We start from the raw sequence: 23942 nt of genomic DNA on the forward strand, positions 1-23942 counted from the left end.
GTACAAACGTCGGTCGAATTCTTAGCACGCCCCTGTGCTCCAATTAATGCCAATGTATTACTTTCGATCTGTTTCTCTGGTAGACTTATAACGACACATATTATACACCCAGCACCTGGACTTGCTTTCCCTAGTATCTCGGGTCCCCTGCCTCCAGAACACAAGCCCCACGGCAATTCATGCTGCCTCTTGATATCTCTGGATCATCTTCGGGATTCCACCAAATTGGCATATTTCGCTAGTATTTCGACATTCTTGAGAGCGCCCCGGGTCATCATACGTTGTTCGAATAATCTTATCCGCCTCTAGATAATAAAGGCTTTCCTTGATGCCCATCTTCGAGACCTCAGATTCGCTGTAGCATTGGAGGCAAGTTCCGGAAAAAGCTGCCGCCGCACACCATGACCCTATAAAATTTGGGACTTGAGGGCACCCACTGCCACCGGAGGAGTAGTTAAGAGGCTGGTTAGTGAGATCATGGTTGATTCGTTCGGGAGTCATAAACCGTGGCCGGTGGGTTGGAGCTGGGGAAGGCAACGGTGCAAGTATTGCCGGGACATGGGGCAAGTCTAAGCGAACCCATGCAAACTTCCTTCCGTCATCAAATCAAGCTCGACGATCAGCTTTTTTTTTGACTGCCTCGTTTTCCAAACCCGCTCCCAAAATTTACCAGGTCAATTTACCATCCAGCTTGTACTTTGATAATTCAGTCATATCGTCTACACGATGTTCTCCCTCAGAGCAATTTCCCGTTCGCTTCCCCGAACGCTTCCTAGATCCATCGCCAGACCTCTCCGAAACACAGTTCCAAAGCATGCATTCACCCAGCCAGCATGGGGCCTAGCCTCCCGCCCAGCTTATGCCGCATTCTCTACAACGAGAGCTAGATGGGAATCAGCTGGTCAAGGTACTGTCTGGCCTCAATTTATGGTTGTTACTACACTATAGCTAATGCTGTTTATGCTCTTGCAGTCGACGTTGAACTCGCCGCTAAATTCCAGGACGAGCTTGCTTTGGAGACGGAAACTGGTGAAGCAGACAAACTCCCGGAATCGCTGAAATACTTTTTAGAAAATGGCCCATTTGAGGTATTCATATGCCCGTGCTGGTTGATTGGCCCTGTGCTAATAGCTTGACAAGATCCAAGACACCCCAGGCGAGGAAGAGGTTATTATGACCCGTAAATTTGGAGATGAAAAGTATGCCTCTCCCACTAGGCCTGATCTATTATTCATTTTCCTAATTATGTTACGTGTAGGATCCGAGTTTCCTTCTCAATTGCCGACCTACAGAACCTTGGTGCTGAGAATGATTATGACACCGCGCTTTCCGATGAACTCGAAGATGTCGACTCTCATGCTATCAACGAGAAAGGCGCCAAACCCGGAAACATCAAGGTGGCTCCAGAGGACAAAGTTGCGCCCTCTGACCGCGAGGAAGATCTAGGACTAGACGAGGAGGCACCTGAACCTGGATACCCCGTTCATGCCAATGTTACCATCGAGAAGCCTGGTAAGGGTTGCATGTACGCCGAATGTCTAGTTGAAGATGGCGTGACCCAGATCCTGGAGCTCCAATACTTCGAGAAGGCCGATATTGCCAACGCCCAGTCTGCCGATAAGCAGTGGGCTAGAGGCAATATCTACGCTGGCCCACCATTTGGAAACTTGGATGAGGACTTGCAGATCCTTGTGGAGAGATACTTGGAAGAGCGAGGCATCGATGCTGCTCTTGCCTCTTTCATCCCTGACTACATTGATTTCAAGGAACAGAGGGAATATGTCCGCTGGCTCGGAAGTAAGTTTACATTCTTGTCTCGGTTCTCTGCATAGGCGCACTTTGGAGCTGACTTGATCTTTTATCACAGACTTGAAGAAGTTTGTCGAAGTGTAAATTAATTTGCCCCATTCAACTGCCATTGGGCCTGAATAAAGATGCCCATGCCGGTGTCATCCCTCAACTCTAACTTCTATGCGATGTCTTTCTAACGTCATCATGTTCATTTAACTTTCACTGGGAACAATACCTGGTTCAGACACAAAATTTGTACCTTATGTATGGCTTTGGTTGTGTTTGGACAAGATGGAGTTTATTATGGCGGTTATGGCCAGCAGATAGTCCGTTTTTGCCTCTTTCCTCCGTGTAATATAGAAACGGCGCATCGATGAAATTCCTACTGGTGCATACACAGTAATCTGGGGATCATACTTCGCTCTTCTATGCCCGCCAGGTAAACTTAATTCGATGATACTCCTTACTCCATTCCAGAGCTTGACAATGTTGTTCGAAACATTGGCTCAAGATCCGATTATATCTCCAAAGTCGTCATGTCCTGCCACGGGGTAGAGAAATATAAAACGCATTCGCTAGGCATCCGAACCTCGAAGTCTACTACAGACACTCAATCAGGAAGAACCGATACGCATCCCTGAACGCCATAAAAATTCGCCTTTTCCCTGCGACCCAACATCTCCAAGACGAAGTCAATGAGGCTAAAAGTCCATGCTACCCTGTTCTCCAGCGCCATCCTCCTCCCTCTCCCTTTTCCCTGACGCCCGCTCATCCCGATTCAAACTCGCAACAAAGGTTCTAAAGTAATCAATATATGGCCTCAGCTTTGTCTTTTCGTAATCCTGTAGTCTCCTCTTCTTCATGTCGTCGCCATCTGCGCCATCATCTTCGTCACCGGCTGACATTTTTGTATCCGTCGCTTCAGGTCGATGTTCCATGTCCCATGCATTAATTTCATCCAACAATTCCGCCACCGTGGGCACCTCGAGGGGGTTGAATTGCTCCACTCTTTTCACATCGATAGGCACGCAGACTCGGCCCGTGCCCGGGTGCACGACAAAAGGTGACTTAAGCAAATGGATTAATTTCTTGCTGACTTCTGCGTCAAGTCGGGGGTACGTGTATTCTAGGATAATATCCTCCTTAGCTTCCAAGAGTGCCTTCGTGTCCAGACCCTGGTTTCCAGATGCTTTCGCCACGTCGTCAATGTCAGACCATTTCGACGAGCTGCCACGCGAAGGGGCAGACTCCCATTTCTTCTGAAGGGCATCTTTGAGAGACTTGTCAGGGATGAATTGGAGGAGTCGGGCGGCTTGGTCCGAGGAGGAGAAAGTATCTTGGTTGTTGAGAATTGTGGAGCGAAAATAGGGAATGAGGATATTTCGACTGCGCTCAACATGGGGATGGAGAGGCCGCTTCAAATTTACGCGTTTCCCGCTCTGTGCGCCGCCGCGGACAACCTCTAGGTATCCTGCGATAGCCTTTCTTCTTTCATCGGTGAGGTTCCTTGCTCGCTGATCGCATACCCAAGCGTGAGCACCTCGGCGACCAGAATAGACCCAGAGTATATGTTCGAAACCAAAATCGTCACGTAGAGCTCTGTCGATTACTTTAATCGCCATTGTCACAAACGCCCAGCACTTCGGACAGATGTTTGCCTTCTCGCAGCATGTTCGAATATCATCGTAATCTGTCAAGTCGATATCAAAAACCAATTCTTTGGAAACCGGTCTAAATGCGCTGGACTTGCGAAGTGATTTGCGGTCGCGTGGATTTGTGCTGTAAACAGGGCCAATTTCAAATCTCGAGGGGTTGAGGCGCAGGATATCCTTGCGGAGACTATAAAATATCAGCTAACAATATATGGTCCAACCTCTGAGCATGAAATTGCTAATCCTACCCTTCAGCCGTGGGGTATGATTGATACCGTAAATATGCGTCGTTTTGGAGGGTGAATGCAAACTCTCGATTCCCAAAATCTACGGAAGGTTTTATCCCATGATTCAACCATTGAAATAAATATTTAAATGGAAACAAGCGCTGGTAAAACGCATACATCGTCTCCATGTCAATTTTCGCAGGCTGAGGCCCCGGATTCCTATCGCCCACAATATCAGCACTCGATCGCCCTGTGTGACTGTGCGGGGTCAAGACTATGAGTCGTACTCTGCGTTTTCGGATTGAGAGCCATGTGAGGCCGGTTCTGTGGCACTGGAAAATGGATACTCATCATCGTCGTCATCGTCCTTGAATAAATCTTCTAGTTTCACATTACTCGTTCCTTGCGCTGCCGTGCGTTCGTTTGGATCGTGTGCATTCCCGTCTTGGGCCTTTGGCGCCTCCGCATTCTCGGAGATCGCGGGTGCGTCCGGAAGGACCTCGTCGTCAGACATTGACCGAATCCTCGAATGATGCGAATGCGATGGCAAAACCTTTGGTTCATCAATCTTCAAGGCCACCGCATGGGACTCTCCGGCTGAGCTGTTGTTCGAAGTGTGAAGTACGCGACAAGACGCGTGACGCGTTGAGTGGTTGGGTTAACCAACTAATTTAACGGGCAGCGAAGCCAACCTTCGTCTTGGCGCGGCGTTTCCATTTCCTTAAATTCCTAGTGGATCGTGGCGGCTAGTAGCGTCACTCAAAGATGCTGCATCCGTGCCGCTTCTTGGAGAGGAAGCTCTCTGATTAGAAATATCCATTAGGGTCTTCCCAGGATCATGTTTCTTAGAACTATTACGGAGTAGGCAGACTGGAGAAATGAAACTTGAAGAACAGAGTTTGGCCTTCTGTTGGGTTTGCCGGGCGGAAGTTATGCTTTGGCCCACGCCCTGCTGCAAATGTGAAAATGTGCTTGCTCTTTTTTTTTTTTTTTTTCAGGCGGGCCGAACCCGATGACTCGCCTCCCACCTGAGTCGTCTGGTGGCGTTGTCTCTCCGTCTCAATTGCAGTGGAATGACATTTCTTTCACCGTTTTCCAGTGGATTTATCTTGGAAAAGACCTTGCATTGACTGCCTTTTAGAGGCTATGCCCCTTGATAAGCTATTACCCTAGGATTCTACAGTATGTCACGAACGTCCACAGAAGTACGGCGCCCTGCATCAATCTACCGGACAGTATCCAAATCTACTGGAGTAATCCTGTCCACTTCCCCTGAGCAGGTAGCGGGTGCTTCTCACAATGTCTCGCGAGAGAACCTGACGGGCGAAATCTCTGCCAATGCGCCGGGTGCGACCCAGATATCCGCGCTCAAAGCAGTGATTATCATTGCAACAGCTTCAAGCATGACGCTCATGAATTCCTTGCTCACGGGTATTTTAACCGTGGGGCTACCTGTGATTGCAAAGGATATTGGACTGGCCGAGAACCTGCTACTCTGGTATGTGCGCAATTTTCACCATTTGCTATAGCCATTGATCCTTATTATGCCTCTAGGCCGGCATCAGTATATGGCCTAGCATGTGGTTGCACCCTCCTGCTCTCTGGCTCAGTGGGAGATGTAGTTGGTAGCCGACCACTTTATCTTGCGGGATGCGGCCTGCTCTCTGCTTTTACCTTAGGCTGTGGCCTTGCTACAACAGGAATTCAACTTATTGTCTTCCGTGCGATCTCGGGTGTCGCCCTGTCTCTTAGCCTTCCCAGTGCTGTATGTATCATTACGACAACGTTTCAGCTTGGGAAACGGAGAAACATCGCCTTTGCATGTCTTGGTGCGGCTCAGCCTGTAGGATTTTCCCTGGGGATTGTGCTTGGAGGCGTGCTCATTGCGGGAATTGGATGGAGATATGGTTATTATATCGTTGCCGCGTTGAACGTTTGCATTCTTCTCATTGCGGTTTGGCAGATCCCGAATGATCCTCGAATGGTCTCGCCAATTACCTTGAGGCGCTTGTACAATGAAATCGACTGGATAGGAACAATTCTTATCAGCTTGTCGCTTGGAATATTCTCCTATACCCTATCGTATGCTTCCTCTCCTCCGAACCACTCTGGCGTCTAAAATATTAATGCTGATCTTAGGACAATGACTGCTTCTATTCGCGAACTCGTTAAACCGGTCAACCTCTCCTTGCTGATCCTGTCCCTTGTTATTTTCGTGGCATTCATATTCTGGATATTTCGCCAGGAAAAGCTTGGACGCGTCGCGATGGTCCCACCCTCCCTGTTCAAAGCAGATGCGGCGTCTGCACCCCGCCGGGCACGCAACTTCACGGCCATCTGTATCTCCGTTTTCTTGACCTGGGCCGTCTTCAACGCCTTCCAGTACTTCACATCGCTCTACTTCCAGCGAATCCAAAATCTGTCAGCGCTCCAAGCATCCGTCCGCTTTATTCCCATGGTCATCTCGGGCGCCCTGACCAACATCGCCACTGGCCTACTGGTTCCTAGGGTGAAGGCCAACGTACTCTGTATTGTCGCAGCGATTGTATCCGCTATCGCACCCTTGCTTATGGCGGCCGCCAAGCCTGAATGGAGCTACTGGACAGCGCCATTTCTCTCCGTGGCGCTCATTCCTGTTTCTGCAGACACGCTGTTCACGGTGTCAAATCTCGTAATCACCTCTGCCTTTCCTGCTAAAATGCATGGTCTGGCGGGTGGAGTGTTTAATACAATCTCTCAGATCGGAATGTCTGTCGGCCTCGCCGTTACTGCCGTTGCAGCGAATGCTGTTACCGGTGATGTGGGGGCTGGTGACGAGGGCGACAGAAACGAGATGGTAGTCGAAGCAGTCCTGAAGGGGTATCAAGCGGCGTATTGGATGAGTTTTGCGGCGGGAGCAGTGATTGTGGGCTTGAGCTGGTGGGGGCTGAGAGGGATAGGCCGGATCGGTCTCAAGAGCGATTAGATTGTTTCTTTTCTTCATGGATAAAAGCTGGGTAAGGGGATAATAAAAGGTTCATTATTATGGATAGAAATGGCTTGCGCGGGTTTACTGTTAAGGAACATTCAACAACGAAGTGAGGTATTCTAAACATAGGCAACCGAATTTCAAAGCCCGGATCAGATAAATGTCGAGCCCCTGCACCAAAATCCATGACGTCGTAGGTTTAATTCATAATATCGTAGTATGTATGGAGTACGGTATATACATAGATGTATGAAGGTGGTATCCCCACATTAATGGGCCTTGACTGATTGGGCTTGGCCTTGTGCCTGATCTTTCAGTATGCCCTGAGGAATCTCACTCACTTGGTTATTCCTCGCCTGCTCCTCCCTAATCTTCTGCAGCAAGGTTGGATACTATCAATTTTGTCAGTAAGGAGAAGTGTCCCAGAGTAGGAGACATGAGAGACATGAAAGAGCACTCACCCATCTTTCTCCCACATCTGGATGGCTTTTCACCCTATTCATCAAAGTCGCCTCCCCTAGATGCCCCCACCGGCCCTTAGAGAATGTGAATTCGATATCATCCTCACGGATTCCATTCTTCTGGATGACTTCCTGCCGGAGGGCCTTGACGTGCTCTGGAACCTCCATACTTTCGAAAGTAGCATCGTAACTCACGCCCTGGAAGAATGGAACACTATACCGGGCGCCGGAGCCTCGTGCCGGAGAGAGAACGCGATGCGTTGTGCTATTGTCTCGTCAGCGACCCAAAAACACACCTTAGCCACCGAAATGTCGCGGTCCATGCTTACCTCTGGCAAACACCCTGAGTGATGGCCTCCAGCCCCTGACCAATTGCCACCACTAGCGTCCCATCAATGGGCGGGCAATCGATCCATTCTCCCCGATGGTTCTGCACCTGTAGTCCTCGATGATGACTTGCCTGCAACAAATAGCTCGTCAACATACTATCTTTGTGCGGACCGACCCCCTGCTGCTCTAAATCTCCGTCAACACCTAGCTCTTCCAAGTCAGGGTATTTCACGATCTTCAACTTATGCTGCTGATCGGCGTCGAAGAAGCGATTGAAAGCGTCGGACGGGAGTCCGATGGCCTCAGCAACAAGGGAGATGAACTCCATACTAATAGCCCCCATCTTCTTCATGTACTCTTCGTACACGGGCCGGAAGCGGGGAATGGACTGCTCATCGGGCCATTGGTTGGGCGCGAGAAGGTTGTGGTAGAGGGGATCGGATGAGGAGGGAAGGGGATGGTTGGTGGAGAGGTCGATTTGCTCGCGCCAATCGGTTTTGAAGCGGGTGATTTCGTTTCCAAGTTTGCTGTATCCTAATCACGAAGAAGAGAGTAGTGATGGTTAACTAGAGGTCCTCAAACGTAGTGGTGGAGAGATATCGCGGTCAGGGGGGTTGTATCGGGATGCGGGATGGCGGTAGTGGGCATACCGAGAAAACTGGGCGCATTCTTCATCTCAATTTCCAATTTCTTCTCTGTCGGCAGGTCAAAGAACCGCTTTCCTTCTGTGATGACATCCTGGATCAGTTTGGAGTCGATGCCGGTGTTTTTGATGTAGAGGAAGCCCACTTCAAGGAGGGCATGGCGGAGGTCGAGCAGGAAGGCTGGTTTGGAGCTGGGATCCCGGGCCTGAGAGAGGTCTAGAATAGGGATGGAATCGAAGGACATGGTTGTAGGGCCAAACCGAAGGGATAACTAGCACACTGGAGCAAATCTTATCCGTTAACATAGAACTGCGTTTCTTGGAGGATAATCGTCTTGAATATATTGCCCTGTGCTCTCGACCCCAAAGTGCGGGGAAGAATCTCGGGCAATGATGACATCTGAGGCTGGTGTTGGGTTCCCTGCGGAGTCATCCCTCGACGTTTCTCCGAGCGCTTGAAACTCGAGATCCTCGGCAAAGCCGAATCAGTAGCTAACCTAATAACTAGTTAGTTTGATAACTAACTAATATATTGAGAGACCCCGAGGCTACTTACTCCGTACACAGCAACTGTTCAGAAGGATATCAGACACTAATATAACTAACTAATCAGAGTAGCTACAGATCAGCACTCTCAGCATCGCACACTGATTGAGTATTTTTTGAAGAAATCATCTCATATCATAGCAGATCTACCATAAAAGCTCTATCATCTAGCTTGTTATATCAACAGAAGAAATACAAAAGCCCCAACAAAATCGAAAGATCTGTTCAAAATCCAAGCTGTGTGTTCACCCCTGCCCCTATTATTCATGCCCCTTTTATCCAGGAGGAATCACGCGATTTACGACGCTGATTGAAATAAACACATGCCAAAATATACCTTTCAATTCAAAGGAATAGCGTTGGGGTCCTTCGCCGTATAAGGAGGCGGTTGTTTCGACCTTACGAGCCGCCTACGAAGCAGGAAGGCAATGGCTCTGATCAAAGCAAGTCCAACAATACCCCCAACAGTACCACCCACAACCGCACCGACATTCTTCTCTTACCCTCCGATGGTCCGGAGGATGGAGTGGGCGTGGGTGACGCCGGTGGGATAGGCTCGTCTGGATAGCCGATGTAACCCATGTCTGAAATTGTTTCAGGAAAAGGTGGAAGGTCCCATGTGTTTGCGGCCGCTAGGTACATATCACCACCTGGGCGAACAAGGATATTTGCCATTTGGAAGAAAGGTTTTCCGAGAATCAGAGGGGCCCCAGGGGGGTTTGTATTCTCAACTGGCTTGCAGCGGTCAGGGGACTTGGTCAAGTAATCGGGAATGCGCACGTTCAGAGCGCTGCCAAAGAAAGTGAGGGACACGTTTCTACCACACCAATCTTGACGGGGAAAGGTAACACTTTCGCTATTGAAGTCCAAAATCACATCTTCTGACGTCGGAAGAGATTCTTGTTCAGTTCTAGTGACATCTCCCCAATTCAATATCGCCATTTCCACGTTATTGATTTTTTGCCTCCCTGATATCAAGAACGTGCCATTGTGCGCATCATTTGTATCGGGAACTCCATCGAATGATATCTGATGAAGGATGCGATTCCGGTCGTAGAAATGATCTCCTAGAGTCAAGGACCCGTTCCAGAGTCCCTTGCGGCCGAGGTTGAGGCAGAAGGGAACAGAAGGTATGGTCTCCTTGCGGTTTCCAGATATTTGCGAGAAACTTAGCGAAGAGCTTACGCCTAGCGACAGGACAGTGTTATTCTCGGGGGACATGAAGATACGATCGCCATCCGGATCCGCGCTGACAGCGAAGGGAAATGTTGCAACGTCGCTTGAAGAACCTCGTCCGGTGTTGACATTCCCGTTGCTGCCTATAACAATAGGAACTACTTGATAGCCGGCGTTGTCACCCCTGCCAAGCGAAACATTCGCCCCCCATGGCTTCTTTGGGTCATCTTCGAGGCCGACCAAGGGAATAGACCAGCCGATGGCTGGCGAAGCTGAACTACTCGCTGACGCGGCAGAGCTTATAGAAGTTGACGCCGTCGCATCCTGAGCAAAAGACAGGTGGGCGAAAACCAGGCAAAGGAAAGGAACGAGCAGGACCATCACTGATTCGGGTCTCAAACGAGAGAGTAGAGAGCCATTCTTGGGTGAATCTCCTAAAGTAGAAGAGAAGGGTATTGTTCACAGGAGCAAAAAGAAAAAAGGAAATGAAGGAAGAGCAGTGCACGAAATATGGAATTGATGCTTAGCCCCAAGCTTTTGAGCCTCCGGTAAGCGCTCTCGAGCCCGCAACGGTTGGCTTTAGCAGTGCTTGGGGGGGCGGGCCCTTTTTAGGCGTTGGGCCCCCATGGTTAGGCTGCCTTCCCCCCGCCAATTACAGGCGGCTACCGGGGCCTCCTACCACGCCTGGCAGTGCGATTTGCTAGCCGCAGATCAGGGATGGTTAAAAGGCGCGTGTTGGTCTGGGCAACGGTTTCACCCAAATAACCACGAGCTTCCGAGAGTCCAGCCAGTCCAGTTCACCTGGACTTCTAGGTTCTTTGATATTCCTTTTGTATGCAAGTCTTGGACCCGTTTCATATGATGTCTGCGGTGTTCGGAATAGGAGATCCACCGCTTCCGACGGAACCCACGTGTCGCCTTTGCTCCAGGCTGACTTGCTCGTCGTCCTCATCCCAGCAGAAGGCGATGTTGGTTTTGCTGTTATTCACTCCCTCCTCCAGCCTGTTGGATGCTGCATCAAGCTCGATAGTCTGTCGTGCTCTCTGCGGCCTTTTACCTCGTCCCACCCAGTGACTCGAGGCTAAACGCGTTTTTTTCTTGAAATGATACCCGGGATTGCTGCCCGCAGGTGCCTCTATCCAACTCTTGAGGCTAGTCCTTTGTCGGGACTGTCTGATGGTCAATTTCACGCATCGGCAAGTGCTGTCGCTCAATCAAAGTCCGCTCCCTTGCCTCATGCCTGAGTTGCCAGTGAGAGCTCACCAGGCCTAGGCAGAATTATTCGGGCACAGACATTTCCTTCCATTATCCTATTTTGTGTCCAGCACCGGGTCTTCCAAGGCGGCGTGACTATCATGTTGGCCTGGACCTCTTCCTCCCCGGCTTATATAGCTAGACTTTTCCAGTACTCCTGTCTATCGGACAGCAGTCTCTTCCGACTATGCGCTTTTCCTCCCTATGGTTGATTGAAGTCTGTTCTCTCCGTCGTGATGACCATGCGGTTCGTTGCCTTGTTTCTCTGCTTCTCTGCAACTTCCTAGGCCTATCTAGGGAGGGTAGGTAGCCTTCAAACTTCGCAAACAGTCCTCACTCCAACACTACTTGCGGGTGGCCCAAAAGCTCGGGTTACACCTTCTCCTAACCTTCGAGTAGACTCAAACGGCTGGGAGAATAATTTTCTTGCTACGGCGGTTGGGGACTGGAGAAATGTTCACTGTGACGACCCGAGGCTCACCGATTCCCTTGATCCTGCCAAAGAACGTTGGAAAGCTGCTCGGGCTCCAGGTAGTCAACTTTCTTTTTAGAGATGCACATTGTGATCAAAAAGAGTTAATCCTATTCACAGAACTATGGTCTAGAATTATGAAATCATACAACGTATTTCTAGAAACTGATCACCGAGAGCCGCTTGGGAATAAATCCTTTGATCAATTCTTCTTTAACATCTTTCACCTGGAAGACTTTCCGCAGTGCTGGAGGTATCAAAGCAACAGGTGCAATATATTGGCGAGATGCGAAGAAACAGTTGCACCAGCCGTTTGGTTGATCAAGAATTCCCTTGTGACAATGAGCACAGTTAGTATTGCTCCAGGGCCCATGTTTCGTTTTACGTCGTATCTAACATGCTAACGAAATCATAGTCTATAAATAGTGGGTTTTTAGCACTTGTCGGGGGTTTTATCGATGCGGACGCAAAGATGAAAGCCTTTGCTGAAACTTTCACATCAGTTCCACCAAAAGACTTGTCTGATAAAGTATTCAAGTGGATTCTTGATTCTGTTTCTTTTGCCGTTGGAATAGGATCTGCATTCGCGTGGAATGTTTGTGCGTGGCCCCCGTGCGTAAAGAGGTATAAAGTCCACTGACAGGTAGAGTGAAACAGGGATAAAAAAGGCAGCTGTATTCACAGGTATATACATACATACAACCTTTGTTAATTTCTCACGTAGGCCTGCTAAAATTCCCCAGATGATGATTATCGAAGTGCATGGAAAGATGTGTTCAACGCTGCCGTTGCATACTCAATCATTTTCAGCAAAGATGGTGCGGTGTAAGTTATCCTACCGCCGTTGTTGCTTGTTGCTAACGACAAATCCCAGCCCTGCAAAGACCGCCGCTGATCTTGTTCCAATTCTGGCACAGGCTGCAAACGGAGTTTTTCAAGCAGTAGGCAACAGTCAAGCACGCTTCTTAGAGGACACAATTAGGGCGCTTCACAAGGAAAATCAAACAGCACTAACTAACATGATTTCGGACGGAGCCATGCTGCAGCTTGCTTCGAATCATCAAGCTGCCTGGCAGGAGATTCAACAAGTCGTGTCTCAAATGTACTATGGATGGATGATCCCACTTGCATGGGCGTTGTCGCAAGAAAAGCAGAGACCTTTTGTGTTGTAAGTAGAAGCCGCGCAGCTAGGAGAACTTGAGGTCAGCAAGTCGTGGCTTACCCAAAGCTCGCATAACAGGCGCGTGGATCGTGAACAATACAGATGTGGTTACGAGGTCAACGATGATGTATATACCAAAGGTTTCAATTTGGGCCACTATATGTCCAGGGAAACGGCGAAAAAGACTCAGTGGTGCGATAAAGAGTAAGTGCCCCTTTGGCATCATTGGTGTTTTCGGGACCTTTTTTCGGCCAGATGCAATCATTGTGCAAAAATGCATCAACTTCTTAGACTGGCACATACACCGCTTATTACCGTAAAGGCGAATTGCTAATGTCTGCTTTAAGTGGCAATGCCTGGTTCTTGCTCAATGCCAAATATCCCAGTGATTGTCGAAAGCATCCGATGCGATTTGGATGCTCCGAACCGAAATATTACAAGTTCACACCTTTGGCCGGTGGTGACACGGAGACGTTGGATGGGAAAAACTGGGGAGGCATCAGAATCCAGTATGGATTTGAATATTTTTTTTTTTTTTTTTTGGGGCGTTTACTCTAATGCTTGCTTGCTGCCTAGGGACATTATTAGAAGTAGCTATGGTGCATTTCTCGCAAATGACCGTAAGAATGGTTACGTGAGTACCTCTCCTTTGTCATTTCTTGCGCGCAGAAGCTCCATCCAGACACAAGACCCAAGTCGTTGAATAACCGACTGACTAAAGAGCCGATTAGTCCTTCTCCTTGGATACTAGTGTTGTGCTCACTGGTGATGGGCAAGCCGTTGAAGCCAGACCGTTCCCTTTGTTTGACGGCATCACAACTCCCGGTATGTAGTTATGACCATGCTCTATTTTTTTCCACTCTGCCAATGCGGTAGTACTAAGCTTGGCTTTGGTAGGTTTTTTTAACTTGACTATCTGCCTGGATGCTGAAGAAGCTTCCAATAGAATATGGAATAGGGAGGAGGAAATATGCCCCACAGAACCCAGCTAAAAGCCAGTCAACCCACCGGAAAATGAGCTCGGTTACACGCATGGCTGGTGTGGGCTACATATAACGCAGTGGTCCATGGGAACGGAGTCTCATGGCTCAAACCCCTTTGGCGATAAGTGGCAGCTTGCGGTAGCGATCAAAGACTCCACGGGAAAAATAATTGACCAGGCCACAAAACAGCCTGTTGATTCCTCTTTCATCATCAAGAGCAAACTGCCGCACGAACTCGCCGTATCCATTGGCAGCGATAACCTGAAGGCGACACAAAGGCTCTGCTTCTGGTATTCCGATCAATACTGGTGTACGGAAGGGGCAAAATCTACCAATGACAAGTGCAAATTGGGTAAATTTGAGGGTGGCAAGCGCGAGATCGACTGCGGTTTCGCATGCCCTCATCCTCGTCAGGGTACTGCCTCAACTCCGCAAGTGGACGCCACAAAAAAAGCTCCAATAGCCTTCATGGGTAGCGGTGACGAGGACCCTGAAATCATAGGGACCACCAAGGATTATAACCCGGGATGGTGTGGCGTCCACATCCGCCAGGATCAGAAGAATGAGAAAGATAATGCTCAGAACCCGAGTTCCGATTACGCTCTTGAAGTCACCGTTTACGACGCTAAACAGAAGATGATCGATTACCTAGACAAGACATATACTTCAAAGGACATGCACCTGCATGCTCAAGGCCCACTCCCATACAAATTGGTGCTATGGACAGGTGCTGTTGATGATGATCCTGTCCACATGGCGTATGGTAAGCAGGAGTGGGACTCAAAGAACAAGGTCACTTATCATTGCAAACAGGGTAAATATGATGGTGGAATGCGCGATATTGACTGCGGATTTACGTGCTAGGATGCATGGAGCGATCCTTCTCCGCCACTCGCTCTCTTTCATTTCTTCTGCCCTCGCCCTTCTTCTGCTGGCTTCGCGGCTTCACACATACTAGGCCGGCCTGATCTCCCTTTTTGGGCCTGATATCCATTAGACTATTTCCCATCTTCCCAAAGGCCACAGTTGTGTGTTATTAGGACACCATACACCCATCAAAAACAACTCTATAAGCCTCTTTACATTGACTACAGTAACGTACTTGGTCTGCAGATAGGAGCGGGGAATTTGATAGAGTGGAGTAGGAGCAATGTTCAAACAACCAGGCAGCTTAGACCTCCCTGGTAGATCTTCTTGCTTTCTTCTCAAGGGCGAGTCTGGGTTGTGAAGGTGTTCTTCGATGGCCGACCGGCGGCAAAATGTCTCTGTTTCCGTCCTGCTGCTGTTTGCCATTGGTTCTCGAGAATGCTGTACAGATGACAAGGAGTGTGTATAAACCACACACCTAACAACCTAATTATCGAAGCAGATCATCAAGAATGCTGTTTCGGACCACCTGCAGCCAGCCTGGCTGCATAAGAAATGCGTGCCGTGCCAGATCTTCAGCTGGAAGCCTCTCTTCAGGTAACCATGCGAGCGCCGATCGTAGGAAATGTAAGAACATAGTACGGACATCCCCTTCCAGGCTCCGCTCGCGTATCTCAAAAGATTGCTCCGGGATAGGAATAGATCCTTTCCAGTTTGCTACGGACAACACTTGTTAGCTTGCAAGGTAGTTTGCAATTGCTGGGTTATAATTGTACAGTTTTCATCCCAGTACTGAAGACACTTGTCGCTTCGTCTTATGAACTCGAGAGGCGGGGGCCCAAGAAGTGACACCATTTCAGCTAGGTGCTGTTCATCATTCAGTAGGCCGTCTTTTCTTGCGAAAAAAAGGTTTCCCGTTTCGAGGAGATCCCAGTTCTTGAAGAACGAAATTAGTCGCACCTCACATGCGTAGAACATTTGGCAGAGATAATCCCCTTACTGTGAGGCCGACTGCCCAAATATCCACTTTAGAATCCCACTCCATGTCCAGAATAACCTCTGGGGCCCTGTAAATCCCTGGCATGACATCACCCTTGTGCTTGTCACCGATGCGGGCTTCACCAAAGTCGCAGAGAACAGATAATCCTGTGTTTATCGGCATGGGTCGCGAGATATAGATCGTGCGGTCATCAAGAACCTTTCTAGCGATTGGCTGGCTGGCCTCACCATCTTCAATTTCAGAAAGGGCTGTAAGATCGGTGATCCCTTGGAGAATGTTATTTGCAGATATGTCTAGAAACCTCAGTACTTGGGCCCCAAGCTTGCGTTGTATGTACCAGATAAGGAAAATGTACCTGTGTGGACAACCTTGGCTTTATGTAAATAGTCTAGCCCCAAGAGTATCAACTGCATGCTCCTCTGAAGCAGGGCCTCAGGCATCTGCTTGTTGGGAAACAAATCAAGAAATTCTGTGTAGCTCATCCCAAGAGGTTGGTAAAGCAAGCACTGGTGTTGGTTCCCAGTTGGACCCATGATGTTGAAAGAATCAAGTATCATGCGAACAATGGTGTTCCGGGGTGCTCGATGTTGCTTGCCTTGAGATGGTTGCAGATGGCAATTTCATTATTTTGCTGTTTGTGTGAAGCGCATACTTTGAGAGATAGATATTGATGATCCCTAACAGGAAAGTTGGTCATCTTGAAGTCACAGCATGCGCGCATATTTTGGGAAATACTAACACAAGGTCCCGACAAAGCCAAACTGTAGACGACATACCAAAGCCAAGTTTAGCTACTACTTGGTATCTCTCCACGAAGACCTCACCAATCGTAACTGGGTAAAAATCTCCTGGCACATAGGAGGGTAGTTCCTCCTCTTCTACCTTCAGCTTTGGGTCGAGAGCCACAAACCCCGACGAAGGGAATCTGCGTGGAGGTGAGTGAGAGGTTGAAGCCATGGTCCTGACTGCCGCTGGCCAAAAGCGGAGTAGGGAAATGGGCAGCAAGACATGACGGGTGTTTGGGAATGCGAGGAGCCGGGAAGTAATAATACTAGCAGGTAGACGAAAAGAGCCTCCGCGCATAATGATTGCAGCCAAATAAGGGTTGGGCCAAAGTACGCCATGAGGTGATGGGCGGCTACAGAGAATGTGCAGGTGTGGTGTGGAGGAGGTTGGGTTGGGGAAGATCCCAGTAGTTAGCGGGGTGGCAGGTTGCGGCGGGTTACTACCCGGGCGCCCCTTGTAACGCGGTTAGACGTCTTTCAGACAGCGCCGTACGGCTGGAACAGCAGTATCAGGGTGCACCCACCGGACGACCATCTGTGATAGCTCAGGTCAGCGGCTGGAGATCTCAGAGAAGGTCCTGTAGAGCAGGCAAATATAGGTTCTGTAGATAGCTAGATGCCTACATAGTATGATTATACTATTCTCTATCCCGTACGGGGCAGAGTGTGTGTGTAGCACTGCTGCTCAGCACCAGCGCCTGATGCAGCCGTGATGCAGCCCCGATGCTCTGACTGGTGAAAAGAGAAAAGAAGAAGCAATAATACTCTAGAACTATCAGTGACAAGCACCTTTCAATCTCTCAAGACTACTCACCAAAGACTCAATCTTGTCTGTAAAGAGATAGAGGTTCTCTCAAGAGAGAAAAGCAGAGATAAATTGTGAGAGAAGAGAGAAAAGAACTGCAGACTGGCAGAAACTTCTAGCAAGTATCAGCCTCTCCACAAATCAAATCTCATGCAAAGGCAAAAATTCCTAGGAGAGGCCATGCCATACCTCTTACAACTCACATTATTCTCCTGATTGAAGCCATGCCCCAAGGAAAAATTCTCAAAATCTTGAGTATAACTGACACATCTCAACATTTGCAAATCAATAGAAAGTACATAATTAAAGTGGATCATCTTGTAAACCACACAGGCCCAGTATATCTCATACCTAACTCATGTATATTCTGATCTATAGCAATCAATTATAACTGCCCAACAAGATAGCACCTGTCCTCCTAGGGGATGGGATCCTCCATGGTAAAGATTTCTTTTTGGTCAAGATGAGATTTGAACTTGCAATCTTCTGTTCAGTGTGGTCGACTCCCTAATCAACAGAACACCTACTTCAGAAGAATTCCAGGCCGGCCCTTTACCACTTGGCCAACCACCCCACCGACCATGTTGGTTGAGGACAAAGGAGCCCGAGTCGCTGAATGTACCAAACACATTGTTGAGGTCTGTCGGCACTATACCGTGAGCCACTGAATGGCATTCTCTCATTACGCTCTGATCTGTTTTCTTTCTTTTTTTTTTTTTTTTGGTCGAGGAGCGAAACGTTGATTCCTTCTGGAAAGAATCCAGTTGTCCAATCAATCTTATAAAGTTTCACTAGTTTCAGGTGCCTATTTTTGACTCCTGAGGGAATGGCATTCCCTTGATTCTGGAGCCTTTCCCTCCCATGTATTTGTCATAGAACACAAATAACTAGCTGCCACAGATGAACTGTGTCCTCTCCACCACTGAGACACAGAGAGTCCATTTTCAGGCCTTTTTTCTTGATCCACCATCAGTGAAAAATGCCAATTTGGTACCACTTCATGGGTGATACAATCTGCCTAAAATGTTGAAGGGCGTGTCTTTGCATCCTGATGCCCAATGCTTCGACCAAGTTTGAGTTCTTAACTTGGAGTTATCGTCCAATACTATCCTCTCTGCTCTATATAAGTGAGAGAATCTCTAAGTATCTCTACTCCGATATATCGGAGCTGTAGGGCATTCGATATCTCCACAGTTTTGTCCAATCTTGAGTGCTGATATGTTCTCCGGCCCTGATGGGTTTTCCTGCCTGAGCAGTTGCAAAGAAAGCCAGCCTGCACACTTGTTGCTGGCAGCGATATCTTTCGCTATCCCGGGCCATATTATGGCTGCCTCCTTGGGAGTGTCCACCGGATATGAGAGGGTTCTTCTTCGCGGGCTCTCATACCGGGAAACTCGATACTTGGGCTTGGGTGACCCAAGACCAATGGGGTGGCGAGGAGCCGCCTGTTGCCCGTGAGGCCATTCCTGCTCATCGGCTTGCGTTCTCGTTTTGGCTACGACGGTCAGTTCCTCCTCCGAGTTTGGCACTTGGTAGACCGACAAACCAAAATGTTGAACGGAGATGTTGTGCCGGCCCATGACCTCTTGTGTGACTATTGTCAGGGTTGAGTCCCATTGAGAGTGAATATAGGAAGCCTTCCCGAACGGGTATGCATGTTGACCCCAATGGGTGGAACAGGAAGGCCGCTGCGTCTGTAATTTTTGAGCCTACCTTTCAAGGCGCGGGAAGCAAATGATCCCCGAAACGTTGACGAAAAGCTTCGATGTGAGGTGGCTACTCACATCTAGATCCCATGCAATGCAATGGCAAGGATCTGGAGAGGCCGACAGGCCATGACCGGGATGCATTGCAAACATCCGCTGCAAATGCAACACAGAAGGGGAAAGAAAAATGTGGAAAATGCACAGCCAAATCAACAAAATATGGAGGGCAGCAATCGTAATGAGGTCTAATATCTCTTAGCTTGACTTTTCAATGTGCGCTCTCTAAAGCCTTCTTGGCATTTTCAAGGTTCGCAAATTTCAAAACTTACATCCGCTTTAAGCCCTTGAACTTTCTCCGGATTTTGGAACTGTCATAGAGTCTCTATTGCCTCGGAACTTTGTAAATTGAGGCTGTTTGCTCCACTCGTTGAATATCAAATGAGCTACCATTAGAGGACGCGTGGCGCCGGTACTTGGCCTGCCTGTTTTCCCGGGAAAGATCTTCCAATTTTTGTGAAAGAATTCCATCCTGCGAAAATAATTCATGACCCTAGGAAACATGTCGAGAATCTTTCAAAGTCGTCGGAAAGGAGATTATGGATGTATGTGTTTCATAAGCCATAAGAGCTTAAAAATGCCATTTTCTCCCTGGGAGAGTCGACACGTGAAGGACCCAGGTTGAGATCTTGAACGTATGTACGGAATTTTGGGGGCCGAACCCACGACAGGGCTACCAAAGTATCAAGTAGTTAACGAAGAACTGGGTTCATTTAAGGCGGTTCACTGGCGATTGGATGATCAAGGCTGGGGACAGACTCCTCGGTCACGTTGGGGGTTTCCAACCGGAAGGGAAATGGTTGCACTCCGGTGTCGAATGTCCGTCGCACGAAAGGATAGAGCGACAGCGGAGCGTCTTTCTTGGGTGTTCATCGGCGGGCTTCAGGGACGTTAACGTCCGCCCGCACCAGGTAAAACAGATGTTCGACCAATTTCACAGGGAATTGGTGACCTGAAGACGGGCCACACAGTCAAGGCAGCATTCAACGGAAGCGACCTCACAAGATGCAATCACACCCTGTCGCCATCGATCCCCGGCCAGACCTGCAACGGTGGACGGAGTACTCTCCTTGGTACGGAGCAGGGACATACTAATTTATGAACTAGGTCAAGCAATGCTTTAACCCGTCATTCTGCCTGCTTGCTTCCATTTCTCTCCGAGTTTGCTCTGTCAAAACTGGTAATTGTAAAGAAATCGATCTTAAATTCAGTGGCGCAGAGCGATCCAACTGCCGGTGTAACATGGGCACATGAGGTGAGTTCACCAAGAAGCCCAGACGACCGTTGACTGCTTGTCTTACGGGTGCTTTGTCTGGGCGCTTGGCTGGCGAAATGTAAATTTTAGGCGAGGATCCCGTACAAAGGACGGAGTACTCTGTTCTGGAATTAATTGGGCGACCCAGGGCAAGGTAGATGCAAGCGACGGAGTAGTTCCATGCTTCAGTTAAAGGGTCAGCACGGACAATGGAGGACAACGTCTTTGATCCGTTTAGTTGTTCTTTTTCCTTCAGACTTCTATCGCGCGGGAAAACCTGACCAAGCCGGCATCCGTGTCCAAGAACGCCCCATGAAAGAACGTAGAGAGATTGGTTTTCCTATCTCGCTCCAAAGGCAGTTTCTAATATTCAGTCGATTCCCAACTTTAGATTCTTTTATGAGAACCGACATCCCGATGGGGTCTGTGCATGAGCTGGTGGAGCAGACCGAAGGTTGCACCGGCTCTCCGTAAGGGGACTGGGTCATCCGTCTGGGATGGTCTGTTTCGAGACAATCAAACCCGATCGAAACCTGGATGTTAGGCGGCTCCTTCGAGTGACAATTGGAACCTGGAAATCTCGCTAGTTAGCTGAGCCAAGAGAGTGAGCAATCCCCGGTTTGGCACCTTGGCACACCAGGAGGTGAAGCAAACAGTGCGAGCGAGAGATTTCATGTCAGCGACTTTCAGACGTGTCGAGGAAGTTTAAATAGATATAATTAGCTCACCATCACCCGGAACGATGGCGAAAGAGCGCGGAAAAGGCAAAACCCGAAGCGTCGCAAGTGGACCGCGATCGGTTGGATGCGCCAACCCACTCGCTAGTCGGGAGAACGCGCAAACAGGGCCTGATTGACCTTGCAACACCTCGTTTTGCCAGCATTGCCCAATCACGAAACCTGCTTTCAACACACCCTCGTGTTCTTCCGGCCTGGGTTGACGTCGACACTGCCGCTGAAGGATGTGCGCCGTAGAGTCCACGCCCGTGCTCGGCGACAGCTCTGCCTTCACATCGCATGCAACTGGCGGAGGAACGGACGCGCACTGTTCCACTCAACGATATGGACAGCTGTCGCCCGGCCCTGCGCACACGTCCCTCCGATCTTCGCAACCGTGTGTTGATGGTCACCCTGCGAGGCGGTGTCACAAGAAGACCGGAACTCTGACCGGAATAAGAAGATGCCAGTACCGCCGCAGAAACCTGTTATTCCCTCCCCAGGCGAGTCTGTAGAAAGACCGTTGCGGTTTCTGGTCGTCGGAACCGCCGCTTTTGCAGCTCATTCACCCTACTTCTTCTTCTCCTCCTGGGCCCCAGCCATGATCGCCTTGGACTGCAGATCGCTATCCTGACTCTGCCCTTCATCAGCAACAACGTCTCTGTCCGGAGAAATAATTATTGCTGACTCGATCCTTGCTGCGGACACCTGGTAAACTATTGGCAGGGCCTCTTTCTCTCCGTCTCAAGGATTCAGTCCCGAGCTACTCTGTATTGGGGTCTGGTTTTCTATTCTTGACCTGAGTTCAGTGTCGTTGAAGAGCTCCAGAGGTTGCACCACCTCCGAAGCCCTCGATTGCTATCCATTCGACTTTCTTCTTCTTCTTCTTCTTTTTGTTGCTGGCCTGTCTATGCTCTGTTCCTATCCTTCTCTCATCGCTAGCCAACAATCAAGCTCTTCTTTACCTGCTCCCACATACGCCGAGAGTCAAGAAACATTCCGTATCATCACAGATGCGCACTGCCTACACCGTAGCAGCTTCATTACCGTGCCCTTCGGTCGCATCAGACCGTCGATTTCTTCGTTGCAATCACCACAGGGTGCTGCTGGTGTCATAGTGCAAGCTCATTGTCGCCATTATGATCTGTCTTCATGCTGGCCCTCCTAAACGGCCTTTAGTCGCCACTTTGGCCGTTTTCACCTTTTTCGCTCTCCTCTACCTTTCGCACCTGACATGGAGATCTACCGGGCGCTCGCGAATCAAATATTCTGCCCCCAAACATAGCTCGTCGATCCCCCCAGCTGCTAACACGCCACTACGTCCGCCAGAGCTTGCTAAACCGGAAAACCTCACCATCAGCGGAATGGTATTCTTTGGGCGCCGCAGCAGGGTCAGGTCTTTACACTGCTATCTTGAGGTTTGTCTCTCTTTTCACCTGCGAGTCGCAAGTGGTTGCGCAATTCAACTGATACACTGGCGTTCAGCGAAATCTGGTCGATAATGGCGGCTGGCTGGACGAGGTCCGATTCTTTGCCAACACCAAGGACAAAGATGATTTGGCATTCCTAGACCAGATCTTGAAGCGCTCCCCGCGATATAAGAAAATCTTCATCGAGAAACCTGTCTGGTGGCCTGACCACACAAAACTGTGGAGGCAAGTCGAAAGAGGCACCATGTATATCAAGCTTGACGACGACATTGTAAGAGCGCACATATTCACACAGATTTGTCACCTTTGAACGGTTGCTGATGAAGCATAGATGTGGCTGGCAGATGATGCGATTCCCAATATGGTCACCACGAAATTACACAACCCTGACCTTTTGGCTGTTTCCGCAAACGTTATCAACGGTCCTCCACTGAGCTTCCTACACTACCACCATGACGCTCTTCATCCATATTTTCCCGAACTGCTGCCGTCGAACAAGAAAGATGAGCAGCCTGATCCACGCCAGACTCCTAAGAACGATACCGAGAAGCGCTCCCTTCCCAGCTGGCGTCCATCGGAGCATCCATTCTGGGAGGGTCCCAACGACTTCGAATGGCCTCTGGAGAACGAACCACCAAGCGACGGCCACCGATGGCTTCGCGTCCAAGACGACAAGGCTTTGAACCGCACGCCCGTCGCCAAGTTGACCTACGATTTCTGGGGTCCAACTTACGAGAGCTGGGCAATCGCCGCGCAGCAGCACTACTCATTGCTGGAAAACATAGAGAAAAACACGCTTGACAGATACAAATTCTCGCCTCCGTGGAACATGCGCGGAGAGCGGATCAGAATCAACGCACTCGCTATACTAGGCGACGATGTGCTGGACACGGATGTTTACCATTGGCCTGACAATCGGGGTGATGAGGATATGATTGCCCTGGATTTACCTAAGCAGCTTAATAGACGTAAGTTGAAAGCCTTTTATTATTTGTCTTTCCTCCTTTTTTTTTTCAATATACTCCCTCCACCTGCGCATTGTGTGTGGCGTGCGTTAGTGACTAATAGTTATCGCAGATATTCTCATCGAAGGCAAAGCCCTCGCTGCACATTTCAACTTTATGCATCAGGGGGCTCTCACGAAGACCGATCTACTCGATAGATATTACTCATACGCATTAGATAAAGTCTGCAAACAGCCATTTATACCTTCTCCATGATGTTAATACCTCTGCATACCTTTTCTTTTTCCTCTCTTTTTTTCTTTTTTCTAAAAAAAAAAAAAAAAAAAATTGGTGTTCAGGATATCCGCCTACACACTTTATTATAGTGATAGTAGTGTGTTTTAATTCTTTTTCTTTTCTTTTTTTTTTTTTTTTAATATGTTCGGGCATGATAACCAATGTTTCTCAGATTCGATTCTCTGTATTATATATTTTCTTTATGCTTCGGTCATTTTGAACTCACAGGGTGGACATGAATGTTATGACTGGCCATTTGAGTGACGATTTTGAGTGTGCTTTGTTTCTGTTTCTCAATACGGAGTACTACATGAAACACATGGCTTGTGCTCTGCTGGAGTTTAGGAAAAGCTTCCACGGGACTTATGTTGGGACTTTTCGTTCCTTTTTTGGTTTTCCTTTTTTTTTTTTTAGA

General features: G+C 48.9%; 11 protein-coding genes across 12 annotated transcripts; 5 read left to right on the plus strand and 6 right to left on the minus strand.

The window, feature by feature from the left end:
• The first annotated feature begins 633 nt into the window (after positions 1–633).
• Positions 634–2222, plus strand: CIMG_05533 (regulatory protein suaprga1). Its single transcript, XM_001246091.2, has 5 exons — positions 634–907; positions 973–1088; positions 1141–1199; positions 1259–1797; positions 1868–2222. The coding sequence occupies exons 1-5, from the start codon at positions 727–729 to the stop codon at positions 1891–1893; spliced, it is 921 nt and encodes a 306-aa protein (XP_001246092.1). The 5' UTR covers positions 634–726; the 3' UTR covers positions 1894–2222.
• CIMG_05534 (DNA primase small subunit) lies at positions 2144–4499 on the minus strand. The gene is made up of 3 exons (XM_001246092.2): positions 3958–4499; positions 3692–3928; positions 2144–3630 (listed from the first exon to the last, which is right to left on the minus strand). The coding sequence occupies exons 1-3, from the start codon at positions 4182–4184 to the stop codon at positions 2493–2495; spliced, it is 1602 nt and encodes a 533-aa protein (XP_001246093.2). The 5' UTR covers positions 4185–4499; the 3' UTR covers positions 2144–2492.
• A 169-nt stretch (positions 4500–4668) lies between these two features.
• Positions 4669–6635, plus strand: CIMG_05535 (uncharacterized protein; the record flags this gene model as incomplete). The annotated part of the gene is made up of 3 exons (XM_001246093.2): positions 4669–5168; positions 5225–5752; positions 5810–6635. The coding sequence occupies exons 1-3, from the start codon at positions 4855–4857 to the stop codon at positions 6633–6635; spliced, it is 1668 nt and encodes a 555-aa protein (XP_001246094.1). The 5' UTR covers positions 4669–4854.
• A 272-nt stretch (positions 6636–6907) lies between these two features.
• CIMG_05536 (oxidoreductase) lies at positions 6908–8537 on the minus strand (the record flags this gene model as incomplete). Its single annotated transcript, XM_001246094.2, has 4 exons — positions 8080–8537; positions 7429–7963; positions 7100–7364; positions 6908–7030 (listed from the first exon to the last, which is right to left on the minus strand). Exons 1-4 carry the CDS (start codon positions 8315–8317, stop codon positions 6908–6910), a joined length of 1161 nt encoding a protein of 386 aa, XP_001246095.2. The 5' UTR covers positions 8318–8537.
• Positions 8538–8958: 421 nt separating this feature from the next.
• On the minus strand, positions 8959–10175 carry CIMG_05537 (uncharacterized protein; the record flags this gene model as incomplete). Its single annotated transcript, XM_001246095.2, has 2 exons — positions 8959–9028; positions 9109–10175. 2 exons carry the CDS (start codon positions 10173–10175, stop codon positions 8959–8961), a joined length of 1137 nt encoding a protein of 378 aa, XP_001246096.2.
• A 1686-nt stretch (positions 10176–11861) lies between these two features.
• CIMG_11567 (uncharacterized protein) lies at positions 11862–14529 on the plus strand (the record flags this gene model as incomplete). The annotated part of the gene is made up of 10 exons (XM_001246096.2): positions 11862–11870; positions 11936–12119; positions 12178–12204; positions 12264–12345; positions 12395–12688; positions 12761–12886; positions 13030–13191; positions 13259–13316; positions 13414–13507; positions 13682–14529. 10 exons carry the CDS (start codon positions 11862–11864, stop codon positions 14527–14529), a joined length of 1884 nt encoding a protein of 627 aa, XP_001246097.2.
• Positions 14530–14898: 369 nt separating this feature from the next.
• On the minus strand, positions 14899–16716 carry CIMG_05539. Of its 2 annotated transcripts, XM_004446187.1 has the most exons (6): positions 16585–16716; positions 16309–16457; positions 15888–16209; positions 15533–15825; positions 15309–15468; positions 14899–15249 (listed from the first exon to the last, which is right to left on the minus strand). In XM_004446187.1, exons 3-6 carry the CDS (start codon positions 16087–16089, stop codon positions 15023–15025), a joined length of 882 nt encoding a protein of 293 aa, XP_004446244.1. In that variant the 5' UTR covers positions 16090–16209; positions 16309–16457; positions 16585–16716; the 3' UTR covers positions 14899–15022. The 2 variants fall into 2 exon arrangements, with proteins under 2 accessions (XP_004446244.1, XP_004446245.1); XM_004446188.1 differs by having other exon boundaries at positions 16309–16669.
• A 1128-nt stretch (positions 16717–17844) lies between these two features.
• CIMG_11568 (uncharacterized protein) lies at positions 17845–19441 on the minus strand. Its single transcript, XM_012358505.1, has 3 exons — positions 19158–19441; positions 18669–19073; positions 17845–18617 (listed from the first exon to the last, which is right to left on the minus strand). Exons 2-3 carry the CDS (start codon positions 18700–18702, stop codon positions 18262–18264), a joined length of 390 nt encoding a protein of 129 aa, XP_012213928.1. The 5' UTR covers positions 18703–19073; positions 19158–19441; the 3' UTR covers positions 17845–18261.
• CIMG_05540 (uncharacterized protein) lies at positions 19425–20275 on the plus strand (the record flags this gene model as incomplete). The annotated part of the gene is made up of 5 exons (XM_001246098.2): positions 19425–19430; positions 19578–19704; positions 19806–19958; positions 20097–20140; positions 20231–20275. 5 exons carry the CDS (start codon positions 19425–19427, stop codon positions 20273–20275), a joined length of 375 nt encoding a protein of 124 aa, XP_001246099.2.
• A 595-nt stretch (positions 20276–20870) lies between these two features.
• Positions 20871–21459, minus strand: CIMG_11569 (uncharacterized protein; the record flags this gene model as incomplete). Its single annotated transcript, XM_012358506.1, has 2 exons — positions 20871–21270; positions 21431–21459. The coding sequence occupies 2 exons, from the start codon at positions 21457–21459 to the stop codon at positions 20871–20873; spliced, it is 429 nt and encodes a 142-aa protein (XP_012213929.1).
• Positions 20972–23906, plus strand: CIMG_05541 (uncharacterized protein). The gene is made up of 5 exons (XM_001246099.2): positions 20972–21253; positions 21320–22274; positions 22342–22557; positions 22618–23254; positions 23364–23906. The coding sequence occupies exons 2-5, from the start codon at positions 21996–21998 to the stop codon at positions 23504–23506; spliced, it is 1275 nt and encodes a 424-aa protein (XP_001246100.2). The 5' UTR covers positions 20972–21253; positions 21320–21995; the 3' UTR covers positions 23507–23906.
• The last annotated feature ends 36 nt before the right edge of the window (positions 23907–23942 follow it).

This window comes from Coccidioides immitis, assembly GCF_000149335.2.
Source record: "Coccidioides immitis RS genomic scaffold supercont3.4, whole genome shotgun sequence".
Classification (NCBI taxonomy): domain Eukaryota; kingdom Fungi; phylum Ascomycota; class Eurotiomycetes; order Onygenales; family Onygenaceae; genus Coccidioides; species Coccidioides immitis.